At 42.7% G+C, this 19,592-nt stretch overlaps 1 protein-coding gene across 9 annotated transcripts in view; it reads left to right on the top strand.

Moving 5' to 3' along the window:
- Ogdh (oxoglutarate dehydrogenase) overlaps window positions 1-19,592 on the top strand; it is a 64,531-nt gene that overhangs the window by 31,243 nt on the left and 13,696 nt on the right. For 6 of the 9 annotated variants that reach the window (XM_029484250.1, XM_029484255.1, XM_029484251.1 and 3 more), the window contains exons 5-10: window positions 2,000-2,044; window positions 11,679-11,794; window positions 15,534-15,688; window positions 16,082-16,228; window positions 16,967-17,057; window positions 17,567-17,746. In XM_029484250.1, coding sequence (XP_029340110.1) covers window positions 2,000-2,044; window positions 11,679-11,794; window positions 15,534-15,688; window positions 16,082-16,228; window positions 16,967-17,057; window positions 17,567-17,746 — 734 coding nt within the window. The remainder of the gene's footprint in view (window positions 1-1,999; window positions 2,045-11,678; window positions 11,795-15,533; window positions 15,689-16,081; window positions 16,229-16,966; window positions 17,058-17,566; window positions 17,747-19,592) is intronic. The other 3 variants (XM_021177876.2, XM_021177870.2, XM_021177871.2) reach the window with 1 other exon arrangement.

Raw genomic sequence — 19,592 nt, forward strand, 5'->3', positions numbered from 1 at the left:
CCTGGAACTCACTTTGTAGACCAGGCTGGCCTCGAACTCAGAAATCTGCCTGCCTCTGCCTCCCGAGTGCTGGGATTAAAGGCATGCACCACCACGCTCGGCTGTAAGTTCTTAATAGTATTAGGATATGAGCTTACATTTAGTTAAAAGTCAGTTTTAATTAAGTCCAAAACGCTGTTGGGCTTTGAGCTGCTTAAATGAATGTGCATTTGCTCTGTGGCTTTAGACGCAGGTGTCAGTGTTCCTGTGCATCCTTCTGACTTTCTTGCTGCATTGAGAAGGGTGAGCTGGGAGCTCAGTGTAAACCCTGTTGGTCTAGCATTGTTTTTGAGCTGCAGTCATTCTTATTGCTCAGATTGGTCTCAAAACCATGTGCTCAAATGACCCTCCTCCTTCAGCCCTTCAAGTAGCTGGAACTACACGTCTGCCACACCACCTGGCTCTAGAATTGCTTTTTAATCACCATTTTGGTGATTTGTTTATCGTTTATCGTTGCCTGCTGTGTAACCTCAGATAGCCGAGTAGTGCCCAGTAAGCTTCCTTAGGATACCACAAGCCGGTCTCTTGAAGCTGTATTCAAAGGGCATCATAGCCCCTAGGTGTTGAACAAGGGATTCCTTGTGTGTGCCTGAGAACTGGTACGTCTGTCACCCCTAGCCCCCATGTGCATCCTTATCTTTTAGAAGTAACACAGCTGTGTCCCTAACAGCTTGTCTACACCAGTGACACATCCACACTCTAAATTAAATGTAAGTGCTGAGGAGACTTCAGAGTCCTCAGATATGCTGGGAGAGAGACAGTTGTGCTTTCTATAATGACAGCACAGTAGTGCTCTTTCACTCTTTGGTTGCGTCCTTTGTCTTTGTTTTCAAAGTGAAAAAAAGAAATAAAAGTATCTGCATACCCAATACCCAGAGAGCAGGCACTGTCTCATATGGTATTCAGATTTTTTTTTTTAACAAGAATGAACAATTTCAGTTCCCTTTGAAGCCTTCCCCTGCGTCTGAGCTTTGCAGGATCAGGTTGTTGACCTGGTCTGTCTTGACTCTAAACGGAAAATCGCCACCCTCACCTTAAGCAGAACATTGTTGCGTTTGTGCAGAGCTTGGGTGCTCAGGTCTTAGATGCTTGCCCCTAGGAGAAGAAGGCAGGACTTTGCCTGGTGTTTGTACAGTGTAGGTGTCTTAATGAGACTGCCTGCTCACTGGGATCTGTTCAGTCTGTTAGAACCTCTGCTGGAGAGGAGGTGCCTGGCTGCCTTCATGTGCACGCTCTGGACCATGGTTCTGGGTGAAGACTTTTATATATCTGGTAAGTGGTTGAGCTTCACTAGTGGCCAGGAAAGTTGGGGTAGAAGTGCCTGAAAGCTTACAGGTAGAAGGCAGCAGAAGGTGTGCATAGCTGTGTGTTGTTAAGGGTCATTGGGTGTTGAATTCTTCTGTTCCAGTTCTGCCATCTTGTGCAGGAAGACTAAACATCCTCTTACTCTTACAATCGACTGCTCCCTGAACCCAGTTCTGAAAGGTGGCTACTTCACACATCAGGTCTTTTCCTTTTCTTTTCCTCTGTCTTTCACCACACATAGTGGTCTAGAAATGCATAACTGTCAGTGGCCTCTTGAGGTTAGGTTAGAGCAGTGGGATCAAATGGTGTTGCCTGGTGGCTTTCCCGTGTCAGGGGAGTGGCCTTCCTGTCCTTTGATTTACCTTATCCAGCTCTTCTATGAACAAGTCCTACATTTACCAAAACAGGTCACAGCAGTTGAACCCCTGATCACAAAACCCATCCTTGTATCTGTGTGTGTGTGTGTGTGTGTGTGTGTGTTGTATGTATGTGTGTGTCCTTCCATTTGTTCCTCCATCCCTCTGTTGGTGTTACAGTATCTGTGTTGCCTATTTCTGTGGTGATGGTATAGAATTTTGGTGTTGAGGTTTTAAACTAACTCTCACCTGTCTTTTTCCTTCTGCACTCCCCCATGCTACCCCACTCTGCCTCTCAGATCTTGCAGTTTTCAAGGAACGACTTCGAATGCTAACAGTAGGAGGTATGAAAATAATGAGCCTTTGACCTTTCTGGAGTTGAGGACTTCATTTGATTAGTATGTGCAACTTTTCCTAGCATGTGTGATTTTGGGAAAGTTGACACAGCATCTATCAGTGTTTTACAATTTTTAAAATTGTTTTAAAATATTTTTCCTTTCACTTAGTTATTAACCAACAAGTAGAGCTGTGACCTGGTGTAGGCTCGTTCTGCTCATTTTGTGTTCTGACAAGCATTTCATCATATCCATGCTTCACAATCGCTGTGCTATAAACTTCATCTGCAGCGTTATCCCCTTAGCTCCTGTAGGAGCCTGAGGCCACATTAGCTCTGCATGGTGGCGTGTCCTCCTCTGTGTTGTTGGTGGGTTTTGCTAGACTCTGGATTCCTTCAGATTCTGCTTCCGGGGCATTTTGAACAAGGTCTCTAAACTGTTCTCTTATTGAAAGACAACCAGAGTATTAAGCTTTCTGGGGGTGCCATTTGACCCTTGTTTCCGGGTAGAATGCCCTTGAGGAATCCAGAGTTGAGGTGCTGGGGCCATCTGCCTGCTATGTTCTCTTCCTACGCCTCTTTGATTTGACCAGTTTCTTTCTCTGCAGGCTTCTCTTAAGACATTTTTCTTTTCCTTTGTCTTAATCATAATCCCTATGAAATTTTAAATTTCACATTTTGAGACAAATGAAGACTCATGCGGCTGTAAGGATGACTGGGTCTCATAACCTCTAGGAGTTCCCCCAAGTTTGACTACAGCACACAAACCCTGCCTCAAAGTGTAATCCCTGCAAACGACTCTCGTCCTCTCCATTTCTGTACTGTTGTCATTTTATGAATGCTATAAAAATGGAACTTGAGGATTAACATTTGGATGTTGGTTATGGAGACACCTAGGTTGTTAGTGTTTTAGTGATGAATAGTATCACATGATATAGAAATGCAGTTTTAAAGGATTCACATGGTGAAGACTACTGGTCTACTGAGCAAAAAGATTTCATTTTTGTGATAGACACCTTATTAAACTTTTCATCCTGTGTGCTTTTGTTGTCGATTTTAACTTTTCCCTTAGTTTTGGATCCCAGAGATCGCCCCTTATGTACTTTGATTGGCTCAGTGGACTGCACCTATAATCCTAGCATTTGGGAAACAAGGCAGGAGTGTTGCTTGTTCGAGACCAGCCTGAGCTATAACTGTCTTATAATTTTAAGTCTAGGATCCATTTTGAATGTGATAAGATCAATGTCTAAATCAAGATGTACTTAAATACTTCTTTTGCCCGTAGTCTCTAGTTGTTTTGGCATTGTTAGCTAGAAAGTCTCTCCTTGAGTTTTGCACTTTTCTCAAAAATAAGTAGGATCCGGCTGGTGAGTTAAGGCACTTGCAGCCAAGCCTGACAAACCGAGTTTCATTCTTGGGACTCACATGGTGGAAGGGGAGAGCCTTTGACTCCACATGCATGCCTTGGAACATGTATGTCTCACATATACAGATACCTACGCATAATACAGTTCTCAAAGAAAATCTTTAGGTCTTCTCTGTGTGGAACTACTTTGGATTTTCAGATTTTTTTTTTTTTTTAGTTGTTCATATCCTCCCACCAATTTCACATTTAGATTATTGTGACTATAAAGCTTTATTTTTACCATTATCATGGCAGTTTTAGAGTCTTTTATTTAGAATAAGTGTTTCTGTCTACATGCAGCCTTCTTTTGTTAGGAATAAGGTAAACTTACAGGGAAATTGAGAAATGTTCCTCTGTGGTTCATTTCTTCTAAGCTGTAAAATACCTAGAGATTTGATGATGTTCCTTTTGATCTTTTTGGTATCCTGAGGTTCTTTAGTGACATCAGGTTTCATTCGCACCCTGTTAGTTGTGTTGCCGTTGTTTACAAAGGGCATGTCTGTGTACAGATCTTAGAGGGGCAGTCCTTTGTTTCTCTGGGGTTTCACGGTTTTGAGCTCTTCAACCACATTGATTTCTGCTCTTTTAGTTTTTATGTGTCTGTTGGTTTTTGTTTGTTTTTCTCTTTTAGTCCTGAGGCCAGGGTTAGAAACAGATTGTTGATTAAAGCCTTTTTGTTTGTTTTCAGATGTATATATTTTTCTACTTTAAGTTTCTATCTTGGTACTCCTTTAGATTTCCCAAAAGCTTTGATAACTTCAGTGCCTTCCCCTACCCTATATCAGTGTTTTGTATTATTTTGAATACCTTTGGTTTATCTAGAAGTGTTAATATTTAAGTGTTAATGGTTTCTAATTTGATTCTGTTATGATCTCAATCCTTCTACATATTTTGTTAGTGTTAATGGCCTATTCTGTCATCTGTCTTGATGTGTGGCTTAAGGTCATTTGAAAAGAATGTTGCTTGTTGTTAGGTGGAATGTTGTGTAAACATCAGTTAGGTCTTGTTTGAAGCTTGTTTTCCTAGATCTATAACAATTTTCTGATTTTTTTTTAAAGATTTATTTATTATTATACATGAGTATACTGTAGCTGACTTCAGACGCACCAGAAGAAGGTGTCAGATCTCATTACGGGTGGTTGTGAGCCACCATGTGGTTGCTGGGATTTGAACTCAGGACCTTCAGTAGAGCAGTCAGTGCTCTTACCCGCTGAGCCATCTCTCCAGCCCCCAATTTTCTGATTTTTAAAAAATACTCTTAAGAGAGAGGCTTTTGAAATCTTCGAATTACCTATATAGATTTGTCCATTTCTCCTTTGAGTTTCTTATTAATTTTTGGTTCAGATAGTTGTAGCTTTTTTTTCCTTGAGACATTGTCTCACTGTATAGCCCAGTTGGCTTTGAACAGTTGGCTGTTCAACTGTTGGTTACCCTAGGCTAACCTCTAAACTTGTAGCAATCTTCTGTCTTGTCCTCAGTGTTGGGAATACAAGCTTGTAATATGTTAGATTTATACAAAGTCTGCTGCTTGTGCATTTAGAATTGCTGTCTTCTCGGTATCTGTATTGATTGTTTTGTCATAATGTACCTTTTTGTACTACTAGTAATGTTTACTCTGAAGTCTACTCTATCGGATACTATATTCCCTACTTTGTATTAGCTTGATGTTGCAGAACATATTTTTGTAATATTTTCCGTCTATTCATGTCACAGTATTATAAGTTTCTTATAAATGATCCTGTGCTTAGGTCCTAGTTTTTCTGTGGAGTTTTTGTTTTGTCAGTTTTTAAAAATCTATTCTACCAATTCTTTTTTTTGTTTTGTTTTTGTTTTTCGAGACAGGGTTTCTCTGTGTAGCCCTGGCTGTCCTGGCACTCACTTTGTAGACCAGGCTGGCCTCGAACTCAGAAATCCGCCTGCCTCTGCCTCCCGAGTGCTGGGATTAAAGGCGTGCGCCACCACGCCCAGCTCTACCAATTCTTTTTATTTAATGTTATCTGTATTCAGTGTGGTTACTGATATATTAAGAGTGTAAGTGTAGTATTTTATACTTTGCTGGTTTTTGTATTTCTAGTTTTGTTATGGAGTTGTTAGTGTCAGCCAGGGCCTTGGAGGCCATAACAAGCTAGGTTCAGCTGCTCATCCTCCAAAGGCCAATCAAAGAAAGAGAGCAATGGTGAGAGACAGCAAAAGAAGGTGTATTCAGTGTGCTCACATTGGAAATAAGAGCGAAGTGACCCTGCTGAGATCATCTCTGGGGTCCTAACAGAAAGTCCAGGTGTAAGTGGGTGGGCGGGCGAGAGCTCTGCATAGCCCAGAAGCCTGGCCAAGCTGCCCCAGCATCATCATTTCAGGGCTGCTCTCTGACAGCTCACAGAGACAAGTGACCGCTATGACACTAGGCTTCAGCCTTTTCCTTTGCCCGGGAAGAAACTCCTGGGGAAATTCCAATTTATTTTGTATAAGCCAAATCTACTTATGTCATTATTCCTGCAAAACAGTTAAAGGAATGTTGGCTTTAGGGCTGGAGAGATGGCTCAGCGGTTAAGAGCACCCGACTGCTCTTCTGAAGGTCCAGAGTTCAAATCCCAGCAACCACATGGTGGCTCACAACCATCCTTAACGAGATCTGACTCCCTCTTCTGGAGTGTCTGAAGACAGCTACAGTGTATTTATTTATAATAAATAAATAAATCTTTAAAAAAAAAAAAGAAAAGAATGTTGGCTTTAACTTTCTGATCAACTGTGAATTTTTAGAAAAATGTGTCAATGAAGGGCAGGAGAGGGGCATATGCAGATGTGGAGATCTGAGGACAACTTGAGGACTGAATTCTCCCCTTCCACCTTCACGTGCATTCCAAGAGTTAAGCCCAGATTGTCAGTCTTGTGTGGCAAGTACCTTTACCCACTGAACCAGCCCCTGGATTTTTAAACTCTTATTTTAAACCCCCATCTTTATGATATTCATAAAGCTATATCTATCGTATAGCTCTTGTAGTTGTTGTATGTATTACACAGTGTAGACTAACTTACCATCTACTTATGTCATTGTACCTCAGGTCAGCAGGAGTGAAAAACTTGCCTCCTTTCATCTCCATGTATAATGTATTTGTCTTAAATGTTTCCTTCATCCATGTGAAATGGAGCCCCAGCAAACACTGTTGAAGACATTTGCCTCATCCGTGAACAAGAGCGTCTGTTATATCTGCTCCTGTCTTGTGTGCTTGCTTTCTGTGTGAGGTTGCTTGTTTTTCTTGTCTCCTTCTGTCTGAAGAATTCATTCCCTTTGCCCGTTCCTTTAGACCATCCTTTGTGCTCTTGGCTGATTCTTGTGGGGGTTTTGTTTTTCTTACCTGAGAATCTCTTAATTTTCCCTTGTTTTGTTTGCAGGATTCGAAGTAGACAGATATGATTTCTTTCAGTTATGGAGCAACATACCACTTTTTTCTAGCTTTTAGGATTTATGATGAGAAGATCTCTAAATCTCTTTTTGTTTTGTTTTGTTTTGTATTGTTTTTCTCTGTAAGTGGAGACTCTCCTTTGTTTTAAATTTTCTCAAGTTACACATTTTGGCATCAGTGCCTTTTCCTATGGATTCAATCAACTTTCTAAACCTGGGAGTTAAACTCTTGATGTATTTAAGGAAGTTTTCAGCTGTTTTCTAAGTACCCTTTCGGGTACTCACTTTCAGAAATTTGCCCCACAAGAATGGAAAATCCTTAATTACATGAGCACATATCCTCAGTGCTTTTTTTTTTAAATATTTATTTATTATATGTAAGTACACTGTAGCTGTCTTCAGACACTCCAGAAAAGGGTATCAGATCTCATTACGGATGGTTGTGAGCCACCATGTGGTTGCTGGGATTTGAACTCAGGACTTTCGGAAGAGCAGTCAGTGCTCTTAACCGCGGAGCCATCTCGCCAGCCCTCCTCAGTGCTTTTTAATGTTCGCTTTCATCCATCTGTTTTTCCATCTTCAGATTCACTAAGTCTCTTTACCTGTGATACTGAACCTGTCTAGTGAATTTATTTGTGGGGTTTTTATTTCCTTTTTAAAAAATGTATTTACTAATTCTTCTGTGTGTGTACATGTGCAGGCACACGTGCTATAGTGCATCTGTGGAGGTCAGAGGACACTTTGTAGGAGTCGGCTTTCTCCTGCCATCTGGGGACAGATCTCCCATCATAAGGTTTTGGTGGCAGGCACTTTTACCTATTGAGCCATCTCACTGGCCCCTGTTTTAATATGTTTTTATATGTTTTTAGTTTTTGCTAAGGATTTCAATTTGTCACTTTTATAATTACTCATTGAGATGGTTTTGTGATAGCTTTATTTAACTCTTAGATAATTCTAACATCTGTTTCTGGGATGAGTGTGGCTATTGCTTCTCACTCATTCTGAAATTTTTGCTTTGGTTTTGCTTCTAGTTTTTGTTTTGGGTTTTGTTTTGTTTGAGACAGGATCTTGTCACATAGACCAGGCTCGTGTCGTACTCACACAGATCCTCCTATTTGCCTCCAAATGTAGAATTAAAAGCATGCACCACCACTTCTGCCAAAATATTTCTGCTTCATTTCATTTCTTTCCTTTTATTTGTTATGCTAGAGATTTTATGCCTACCTTTTAAAGATTCCATTTCTTTTTTCTTTCTTTCTTTCTTTTTAAAGATTTATTTATTTTATGTTTATGAGCACACACTGTTGTAGCTATTCAGATGGTTGTGAGCCTTCATGTGGTTGTTGGGAATTTAATTTAGGACCTCTGCTCACTCCAGTCAACCCCGCTTGCTCTGGTCAGTCCAGATTCCTCAGTCCCTGCTGGCTCCGGCCCAAAGATTTATTTATTATTATAAATAAGTACACTGTAGCTGTTTTCAGACACACCAGAAGACGGTGTCAGATGTTGTTACAGATGGTTGTGAGCCACCATGTGGTAGCTGGGATTTGAACTCAGGACCTTCGGAAGAGCAGTCAGTGCTCTTACCCGCTTAGCCATCTCTCCATCCCCGTTTCTATTTTTATACAATAGGTTGATAGTGGTGATTGCTGTTTGTATTTTTTCAGCTTTTTCATGTAGCCCAGGCTGACCTCAAATTCACTGTGTACCGGAGGCTAACCTTGACCCCTCATTCCTCCTACTCACCTCCCAAGTTCTGGAATCCACTGCCTGGCCGGTCACCCAGCTCTTTTAGTGTGTGGGGGGCTGTGGCCATCAGAAGACCAATTGAAGGTGTCCATTCTCATCTCCCACTGCATGGGACCAGGGGATCAACTCATTCATCTGGCTTGGTGGCAAGCGCCTTTCACCCACGGAGCCAACTTACTACCTCTGTTGTGTGTTTTGAAATTTTTTTAATAGAAACAAAGACATTTTGGTATTGTGAATTCTGGAATCTTATTTGGTTTGTCATAACAGACCTTCTCTGGACACTTCTGTCAGGAGCACTACCTTGTTCCTGTTTTATCCCAGAGAGGAGGTAGTTTTAGACTCATTCTTGGGTCTTCCCTAAAGCCTCGATGTGGATACTCAGACTTGTAACAAGTTAGTGAGAGACAGTGGGACAGCATGCAGCAGGAATTGTCTCAAGTTTTCTGGTCTTGTGAAGCTGTCCCCTCCTGATCTTCACCTAGAGCAGTATTTGTGGGGCTTTGTTGTCTATACTTCCTGAGATTTCTCTGCTGCTCATTCTCTACTCCCTGTCTGGGATATGGGAGCGGAAGAGAACCCAGGACTTCCCTGGCTATCTCTGCCTTTCTTCACCCTTTCAACAGGATTCTTTTACCTTATTTATTTATTTATTTATTTATTTTAAACAAAGTCTAAATTTTGTAGTTAGAATTAGTAAAGAAAAAAAGAAAAGAGTGATTCCCCCCCACCCCCCCGCAAAGCATGTGTGTGGTTCATTTCTCAAGTGACTGTAGAAATGGGTCCAACACTTCTGACGCTGATCAATGAGACCCAAGGGCTGTGAATTACAATATACCTAAAGGAGCATCAGAGAGCATATGCCTCCTTCATGCTGTTGGTGTAGCAACACAGTTCTCATATGCATGTGAATACGTGACTGGTCAACATCAATCACAACCTGAATATTTCCTATACTGAAGAGTGTACTGTTTTGACACACTGATCTACTGATCTTCCATTGATCCGGAATTTTCCGATATTTTGTCTTGTTTTACTTGGTGGTTGTTGCTGGTTTGTCTGAGATGCAGTCTTCCTGAAACCACCACCGATCTTGAATTTCTGGATCCTCTTGCTTTCACCTCCAACGTGTTGGGATTACAATAACCATGCCTAGCCTGGGCTGCATTTTGTAAACCTAAGAAGTTTCTTAAAAATCATTAACTATATTAAATAAGCATAGTGGTGCATACCTGTAATCAAAGCATTTAGGAGACTGCTACTTACTGGATTAAAGATGAGCCTGTCTAAAAAAACACAACTACAGGAAATATTTTAGTTTTTTCCCATAAATACCATGGAGCTTACAAGCTGGGTTATAAGAGGCAGGAGCATTGTGCTTCCCAGACACCTGTATCTGCTGGTCCTGTATTTATGATACAGTAACAGGAAACAAGTGAGAGAGCCTAAGTAAACCGCTTTCACCACGGCTTCCTTCAGGCTTGGGGGGCTTTTTTCTTGGGGGGGGGTTAGTTTGAGTTGGGTTTTTTTGGTTTGGTTTGGTTTGGTTTTTCCTTTTGATTTAATGAAATTAAAGGGGCTTGGAAAAAATATACCTTGCTTTTTAAGACTTAAGGATGTAATACCCCAGCCAGGCATGGTGGTGCATGTTTTCAATCCCAGCACTCAGGAGGCAGAAGTAGGCTTATCTCTGTTTTGAGGACAGCTAGGGCTATGCACAAAGACCCTGTCTCAGAGAGAGAGAGAGAGAGAGAGAGAGAGAGAGAATGTAATTTCCCAACCTAGCTTGAATGAGAATCATGAAGAGATTCCTGGGCCACTGATGTTGAAGACTGACAACCAGACATGTTAGTGCACACCGCTAATTCCACTACAGAGGCAGAAAGCTTACCTAACGTTCAAAGCCTTCCTGGTCTACATAGCAAGGGAAGTTCAAAGCTAAATAACAACTGTCAGGTACAAAACAAAAAAGTCACCCTGGAGACTCATGTCCATGCTTGTGTTTGCAGGCTTCTTGCCTTATTTCGGTTCCCTGATTCGTGGGTCTCACAGCAGCGCTTAGGTACTTAACGCAGGCAGAAACAACGAGACTGTTTATCTCGGGCTCTGCATGTTGTCTGCTGGCTCAGCTTTCAGTTCTGGAGCCTGAGAAAGTTTTGGCAGCGGGTATTCAGGTGCTGGCGCCGTGCAATGTGCTCGCTGCCCTTCCTGAATTGATGTGTTATTTCAGAGTAAGCGCCAGACTGGAAACCAAGGCATGGTGTCATTTCATAGTTGCTCCTTTACTGATTTCAAGACGAAATAAGCACGATGCTGAAGAACAGAGCCTCCTACTGTCCTTTCTAGTTTGAAACAGCTTTCAGATGAAGAGGCGTCTCCCCTGCAGTGACTACTTGAGGGAGCGTGGATAGGGAAAGTGAGGGTTGGGTCTGTAACAGCACTGCAGAATACCACAGACTATCTAGCAATTTGGGAAAATACTCCAGGGAGATGCTTGCCCTTAGTCCAAGGCTGAAAGCTGTCAACCTTTCCTCTGCTACCCCAGGTGTATCCTGAAGAACAGTCTCCCACCAGCTGCTTAGGTCCTGGTGACTATTTCTCCCTCCCAGTGGAGACCCCAGCTTTGTCACTCACTGTGTAATATGTATGCACATTACTGTTAAATGATTCATGTGTATGGTCTGCTGTTCTCTATCAGTTCCCATTTTCTACTATAATTCTCTTAACTTTTTATTTACCCTTTGACTGATTTCTTTTGACGCTTTCCACCTGCCCAAATTGGCTTTTATCTTTGAACTTTCAAATAAATTTAACTCTAAATTGTAAATAATTGCCAAACACTAGACTAATATGTGCATAATAAATAGCTTTATTCTAGTTTACCTAATAATAATCTTAGTGTGTAATTATTGTTAAGGTTTCTGATTCTGATGGTAAATATTGCTTGTTTTCATATACATCAGGGGTATGTGATATTTTTCTTTCTTCTTCTTTTTTTTTTTTTCCCTCCTTGGGGCATCTTGGATTTCTTTTCCCTTCCTATAAACTGTGACCCCTGCATGGCTATGCCTTGTCCCTCATCGTCTGTAGGGTTCTATGGCCTACACGAGTCTGACCTTGACAAGGTCTTCCAGTTACCCACCACCACTTTCATCGGGGGACAGGAGCCAGCACTTCCTCTTCGGGAGATCATCCGTCGGCTGGAGGTAAGAGCAGTTCTTGGAAAAATCTAACAGATGTCATACCTGGCTATTTGTTTGGCTTTGGTCCTGTGTTTTTAAGAAACTGAAAGATAACCATTTTTTTTTTCTGTTTTATAGCTAGAAACTTACTTTTTTTTTAAATTTTTTTTTTGAAACTTACATTTTGATTAAAAACTTTTTTAAAAAACTATTTTTGGACCCCTCTAGATTTTATTTCAGGCGCAAGTTGTTACCCTGGAAATCTTCCTCTACCCTTATACAGCCTGGAGCTATTGATCGCACTACACAGTGGTGGCTGCTCCTGTTCTACCCCTTCCTTTCATTTCTCCCATTCTTGTTTTACTTTTTCTTCCTTCCTAAACTTTATTAGTATTTAGAGACCTGTTTATATATCCTACAAACAGTAGCTGAGAGCCTGGCTTTGTGTCGGGCTGCTTGTGTGGTGCCTGTCTTGTCTCTCCCAGACAGGTCATTGCCACTGTTCAGTATATAAGGGTAAGTGAGGTGCCTATTTCAGAAGGGAGTGGATTTGGTCCATTATTAGATGTTGCTGCTATGGTATTCAGATTCATGAACCCAGTTTGAAATAGTCACAGTCAGGGATCTCTGAGGGGCTGGCTCCTGCCCTGGTTGGACGTTAGAGTCAGCCTAGGTCACCTCAGTCAGAGCCTTTCCGTCCCCCAGCGGTTAATGTTTGTTCCAGTGAGCTCATCCTTTGCATGTTCCAAGTCTACACTTAGCACAAGTATAGACAATATTCGAATGTCAGATGGGACACTCTGTATCCATCCAAAGCATCTAGGCTAGCTGCCTTGCTTCCTCACCTGTGGGCCCGTCTCAGGAGAGCACCAACTAGCACATGCCTGTATCAGTAGGAGGAGTGGTGAACTTAGACTTGTTAAGGAGCAATCCAATGTGAGTTAACTTTGGGTCTCACCTGTGTGTTATTGTCACCACACTGAGTATGCTGTCTAAGCCTGCCTTCTTCATCAGAGCCACCTATTAACTATTAGCACTGGAAGCTGGATGGTGATAGCACACACCTTTAATTCTAGCGCTCAGGAAGCAGAGGTAGGCAGAACTCTTGAGTTTGAGGCCCACCTAGCCTAGAGAACTTGAAATGGGCAAAATGCCTGAATAACTTTCAACTGTCGAAATGATATGTTTAATATATTGGCTCAAATAAAATAGGAAAATTTATCTCATCTATTTTTACTTGGAAAATTGAGCTTACTGAAGATGTATTTGCTAAGTTCTGTTTAATTGTATCACAACTTAACACATGCACACATCACATGTAAGTTCAGCAGCCCTGCCAGTATGATAATGAGAGACTTATATGCATTCCTTATTTCGAGTTGGGATTATTCCGTGGACAACAGTTATAGCTTAGGCTTTCTGGGGTCTCGTATATTTCTTCTGGCTCTTGTTGACATGGACGTTATCTCATCCAAACCACACAGATAATGCCCCATATAAGCCAGTTCTCCCATAAGAAGCAATGTCCCAAGTGACTTGGCTTTTCTGTATGTACCAACCTTCATCTTTCTTATTTATTTCTTAATAAAATAAAGAAATGTCTCTTGTTTATTTCTCATAAAATTGTAAATCCTGAATAGTCTGTATCCTGGTGTGAAGGGGTGAGCAGCCCGTAGCATGCTCAAGGGCTACCTCCCTTTTTCTCTCTGTTTGTCACATCTGGTAACTCTTGAAGAAACTAGAGGTAGTACTTCTCAACCCCAGAAACTAGCTTCATTAGAGCAGGAAGCTAAGAGTTTCCAAAACTCACACAACTTCCCAAAAGAAATTGAGTTCTCCTGAAAACTGAGCCAAGGATCGAGGGGACAAAAACATTATCTATTGGCCAGATCTCCAACTGTATCTCTGAATTAATGGCTAAAGTAATGCTGACAAGTTAGGGAGAATGTTGTTTGGATGGAGTCTTTAATTCAATTGTTTTCTCTGAGCTTTTAGTTGTTCAGTAATGGAAGTTCTGCCTCATGGACTTAAAGGGCATAAAGGATGGACCTGGGCAACAGACAGCTGTTGCAGGGGTCAGCTCAGTAGTTACCAAGGGAAGTCTTCTGTCCTCAGCACTACCCCATCAGCAGGCCACACAGGGCAGTGAGAGGCAGATAAGGGCCTCTGTGACACTTGGTGTTACTAGCTGCTCCGGGGCTAAATTATACAGAAGCACACCGTATTCTGCTGATCATGTGCAGAACCTGAGACATGACAATAGATTGGTGAGAGTTTGACTCAAAGCTTAAATTATGGATAGCTTAATCTAATTTAGAAGTTCTTGGGAGGCAAAGGCGCAAAGATCTCTCAGTTTGAGGCCAGCCTGGTCTAATAGCAAAGTGTCAAGCCTACATAGTGAGACCCTGTCTCAAAAATCCAAAAGGAAAAAGAAATGTCATGTAGATCGGTTAAAACCCCTTTAATTTCAGAAGTCTTCCCAGCAGTATGACTTCTCTCTTGGCTACAAAAGCTGTAGTATATTGTGAACAGAAGTTTAGGCAAAGAACAGGCACCTGACCATAAATTCAACAAGCCTTTAACTACCAATGCTAGGTGGGCCCATTTGTGTAAACCAGATGGAGTCCCTGGGCTTGTGTTCGGCTTCTGGCTCTCTGAAGATGGATGGCTGAGGTTGTGGGTCTGTGATGTCACAGCTTTGGGCACCCTGCTGTTGCCTTTGCTAGCTCCTGGCTGCTCCTGGCTTACTTTCACACCTGTGGTCTGGGCCTCCAAGATAGCAGTATAGGTGGTAAAGGCTCAGCAAGGACCGTGAGTCTGTGCAAGAATACTGGAGCTAGGCATCCTGAGGAGGATTTACAAGATCCCTTCAGTTTTATAGTCTATTTCTCTTCTCTTCTTAACTTTCTTTCCCTAAGAGCCAGCTCTGTTGCTGGTCTCCACCTTTGCATAACTGACTGCTACCTCCTTTCACAGGTGTGATTCAAGTAGACTTGTTAGGTCTATTCAAGACCTGCGCTTTTACCCAGGCACGGTGTCACATGCCATTATTATTATTATTATTTATTATTATTATTGTGGTAAACACCTTTAATCCAAATCCAAGCATTTGGTAGACAGAGGTAGGTGAATCTCTGAGTTCAAAGCCAAGTTGGTCTACGTAGTGCATTTGAAGTCTTCAAGCAGCTCACTGGCTTTTCTCTCGTGCCTGGTGGACATGCTGTAAAGACAGACTACCTTTCTCAGAAAAGGATCCAGTCCAAAAGCTGGCATGGTCTTTGCTACTTCCCATGAAGATAATGAACTTGTTGTTTATTAGCCTGGCCCTGACCCCTCGGGTTCTCAGTGTACCATAACCCAGATCCTAAGAAGCTCTGTTAGAAGCCCTCAGAAGATAAGTGTGGCCTATTCCGGAACTAGGGAGAGGCTCATGCAGGAGGATTGCAACTTGATTTCTGCCTTCTGTTGTAGCACCTCGGGTGGGAAAAGGAAGTTTGCTTCTCCCTGGCCTGAATAAAAGGGCAGTGGTATCTTCATACAATGCGGTTGGGTCAAACATACCCTTGCTGGTATAGAGAGTGGTGGTCAGGAAAATGGCTTATTACTGGCACACTTGGGATGCAGTTCATGTTCACCAGTGTGATGGTTTGTATAGCCAGCCCCAAGTAAATGTTGTTTTTATAAGACTTGCCTTGGTCATGGTGTCTGTTCACCCTAACTAATACAACCAGTGACTCTTGTGTCCCTGTATGTATGTGGACAGATGGCCTACTGCCAACACATTGGTGTGGAGTTCATGTTCATTAATGATTTGGAGCAATGCCAGTGGATCCGACAGAAGTTTGAGACCCCTGGAATCATGCAGTTCACCAATGAGGAGAAGCGGACCTTGCTGGCCAGGCTTGTACGATCCACCAGGTAAAGAGGTGTGGTTTGGGGGGTGCTGGAGAGATGACTCAGCTTTGACTACTCTGCCAGAGGTCCTGAGTTCAATTCCCAGCAACCACATGGTGGCTCATAGCCATCTGTAATGGAACCTGATGACCTCTTCTAGTGTACTCATATAAATAAAAAGTAAATAAATCTTAATATTTTTTTTAAAAGAGGTGTGGTTTGGGCCATAGACTCCCAGACTGTTTAAGGGGTGTATAGCCTGTCCTCCAGGCATGAAAATGGCTATAGCCACAAGTATGTGTTAAGTTTGGCCAGAATAGAGTTGGCCCTCCATTGTACACTCTTGTCGTCTGAGAATGCTACATTGAGGCTGGTCCTATGGACACTGCTCTTCAAGTTACTTGGTTCTCCATCCAGGTTTGAGGAGTTCCTACAGCGAAAGTGGTCCTCGGAGAAGCGTTTTGGTCTGGAAGGCTGTGAGGTGCTGATCCCTGCCCTCAAGACAATCATTGATATGTCAAGTGCAAATGGAGTGGACTATGTGATCATGGGGATGCCGCACAGGTACTCTAGGCCCTCAGGAGATCGAGAGTGCCTGAGGGTATTAAGATGGCTCGCTTTCTGAGGTCTTTACGCTCCTATGTCAGCATGACTACAGAGTCAGTCTCAAAGCCAAATATGCTTAGACTTGTATTTCATTCTATAGGGACTTTTGTTAGAATTCAATCCAAATGGACGTGGTAGTGTTTGTCTATAGTCACAGTTCTTGAGAGGCTAGGGCAGGAAAATCACAAAATTGAAGTCTATCTTGGGTTACAATAAGTTCTAAACTAGCTTTTGCTACATAATGGAAGTGTCTCATAAGTAAACCAACCCCGGTGCCATTACTGCTACCTCACTTGTAGCAATGACTGTTGGCTGAGATTTTGGAGAGGCAGGGAGCAGGGTTAGTAGTTTGGGACTTTCTGCCTTTCTCTTGTCTGTGGCCTGTAGCACAGTATGCCCAGTGGCCAGCGAGTTGGTGTATGTATTAGCTTTTTGGTTTTTCGAGACAGGGTTTCTCTGTGTAGCCCTGGCTGTCCTGGAACTCACTCTGTAGACCAGGCTGGCCTCGAACTCAGAAATCCGCCTGCCTCTGCCTCCCGAGTGCTGGGATTAAAGGCGTGCGCCACCACTGCCCGGCACATATCAGCTTTGAATCACAACTATTGTTGGGCTACGAACCGAGGAGCTTCTGTGTCCTGGGCGGGGCAGGGTGGAGCAGCTTTGCCCTGGATTTACTCACTGTTCTCTGTGTCCCAGAGGACGGCTGAACGTGCTTGCCAATGTCATCAGGAAGGAGCTGGAGCAAATATTCTGTCAGTTTGACTCAAAGCTGGAGGCAGCTGATGAGGTGAGGTTCTGTATGGAGATATGTCCACTACAGTTGTCTCAGCCTGCTTGAGACCCCCTGAAGCCATGGGTTTCTCAGAATACTGTCTTAACTGAAGCTCTGCTCTTACACACCATTCACAGTTTGCCTTCCTTATTGGAATTGGCCAACCTTCTCTACCCTGCAGCCTTATATTCCTTCTGCTGGGGCAAGGATATTCCTTCTGCCCAAGTAGCTCTATATTTGTGTCTGGGAGGTATAATATTGGGGAGAGCCTCCCTGTCCTCCTGCAGTTAGGCCCTAGGAGTCAAAATCCCATGTGTAGAACTGCCATTGAGAGTGAACCTCTCCAACCAACACCACTTGTCTTTTTAATTTTTTAAAACTTTTTTTTTCAGCCCTTGCAGTCCTGGAACTAACTCTTTAGACCAGGCTGGCCTCAAACTTAAAGATCCACCTGTCTCTGCCTTTCAAGCGCTGGGACTAAAGGTGTGTCCACCACTTCCATCACTTGTCATTTTTATCATCAGGGTTCTGGGGACATGAAGTACCACCTGGGCATGTATCACCGCAGGATCAACCGTGTGACCGACAGAAACATCACTCTGTCCTTGGTGGCTAACCCTTCCCACCTAGAGGCTGCTGACCCTGTCGTGATGGGAAAGACCAAAGCTGAACAGTTCTACTGTGGAGACACTGAAGGGAAAAAGGTGAGGCCCCTAAGAGGTCTGTGAGTACAGCTGTCATCACACTTCCTTCCTACACTTAACAATCACCAAGTCTGGGGTCTTCACGGTATCGATGTAGGAGCCAGTTTTAGTTGTGGATGGAAAAAGGGACTGCAAGGAAAAGGTGTGGGATGCAGACAGCAGGAGAGACTTGTCACTGGTGAGGCCAAAAGTGCATAGCAGACAGCCCCACACTGCCATGGCATTTCCTTTGTGTGACAGAGAATGCTGGATATTGGCTGGCTGGCTTGCTCAAATATAAAAACCCTTATCTGACTGTAATCTTAGTATTATTTAACCTCAGGACATAATTCTTAGTTGTAGCAAATTTTATATTTGTATAGTAAGTTGTGTAGTTCTTACTAATAGTGATGTAAAAATGCAATAAGAAGAATTCAGTGTACATGGTGATTTGTACATTGGTTGATAAATTTAAAAGACACTGTTAACCTTCTTTCAAGGAGCTTTATTCTGTTGGAAGAAAAAGGAGTAAATAAAAGGGAAATGTCAGGAAGTCAGTGAAGATGTTGTCAGTGAAGCTGAACTGCATAATGAAGCATGAAGCACTTTAGAATAAGCAGCCATAGATGCAGAGTAGTTAGATGAGGAGTGAGGCAGTCAGACATTTCAGGGCTGGAGAGATGACTCTATGGTTAGGAATACTTGATACTCCTCAGCTCAGGTCCCAGCACTGACGTCAGACATCTCTCTCCAGCTTCAGGGAACCTCATGCTCTCTGGCCTCAGCACACCTGCACTCATGCACATGCACACACACATAATTAAAAAGCAAAAAAAGTTAAAATATTTAATTGAAGAGACAATACGGTTTGGGGGTGGGGTGGGCAGAAAAGAATGTTCTGTGGAGATAGATTAAGGAGAGAGGTTTGAGACCACGGCAGCAAGCCCAACCTCTCACAGTGCCCTAAAGAAAGAAGAACCAATCAGCTTATGAGGGTCTACAATACTTTTTTGTAACAAGCTGGTCTCATCTAAGAGATTCTGCCTCGGTCATCCTGAGAGCTGGGATTATATATATGCATCACCATACCTGGCTTTGATACTTAAAATACTATAAGTCAGGGCTGGAGAGATGGCTTAGCCATTATGAGCTCTTGTCGCTCTTGTAGATATGGTACACAGGTAGGTAAGACACCTACACATAAGTCAAAAAGAAAACCCGTAAATCACAGTATTATGCTTAGCAGCTTAGAGGAAGGTGACAGAGCTGGGCTGGGATAGCTTTGAGAGCTGAAAGATATTTCCCATTGATGAGACTAATGTTTATAAACAAAAGCTGTGAATTCTAAGTTCACATCCTTTACTGGAGGAATCAAAGCTGGTAATAGATAGCACATTATGGGGCTGCCGTACTGTGGTGCCAGGAAATAAGGCACCCTGAAAGGCACATTGAAATAATGTGAGCACCAGAATAACTTAAGGTATTACGGACCTCTATGTGCACCTGTAGAGTAAGATGGGAATTGTAAGCATATGGTCATAAATTGAGGAGAAAGGCATGGATGCCAACAAATTGATGCAGGACTAACAAATCAGGATCATCATTGTCTTAGAGTTTTACTGCTGTGAACAGACACCTTGTCTGTGATGGTTTGTGTGTTCTTGGCCCAGGGAGTGGCACCATCTGGAGTTGTGGCCTTGTTGGAATAGGTGTGACCTGGTTGGAATGGGTGTGTCACTGTGGATGTGGGCATAAGATCCTCACCCTAGTTGCCTCGAAGTCAGTCTTCCACTAGCAGCCTTTGGATGAAGACGTAGAACTCTCAGCTCTGCCGGTGCCATGCCTGCCTGGATGCTGCCATGCTCCC

The sequence above is a fragment of the Mus caroli genome, chromosome 11, assembly GCF_900094665.2.
Source record: "Mus caroli chromosome 11, CAROLI_EIJ_v1.1, whole genome shotgun sequence".
NCBI lineage: Eukaryota > Metazoa > Chordata > Mammalia > Rodentia > Muridae > Mus > Mus caroli.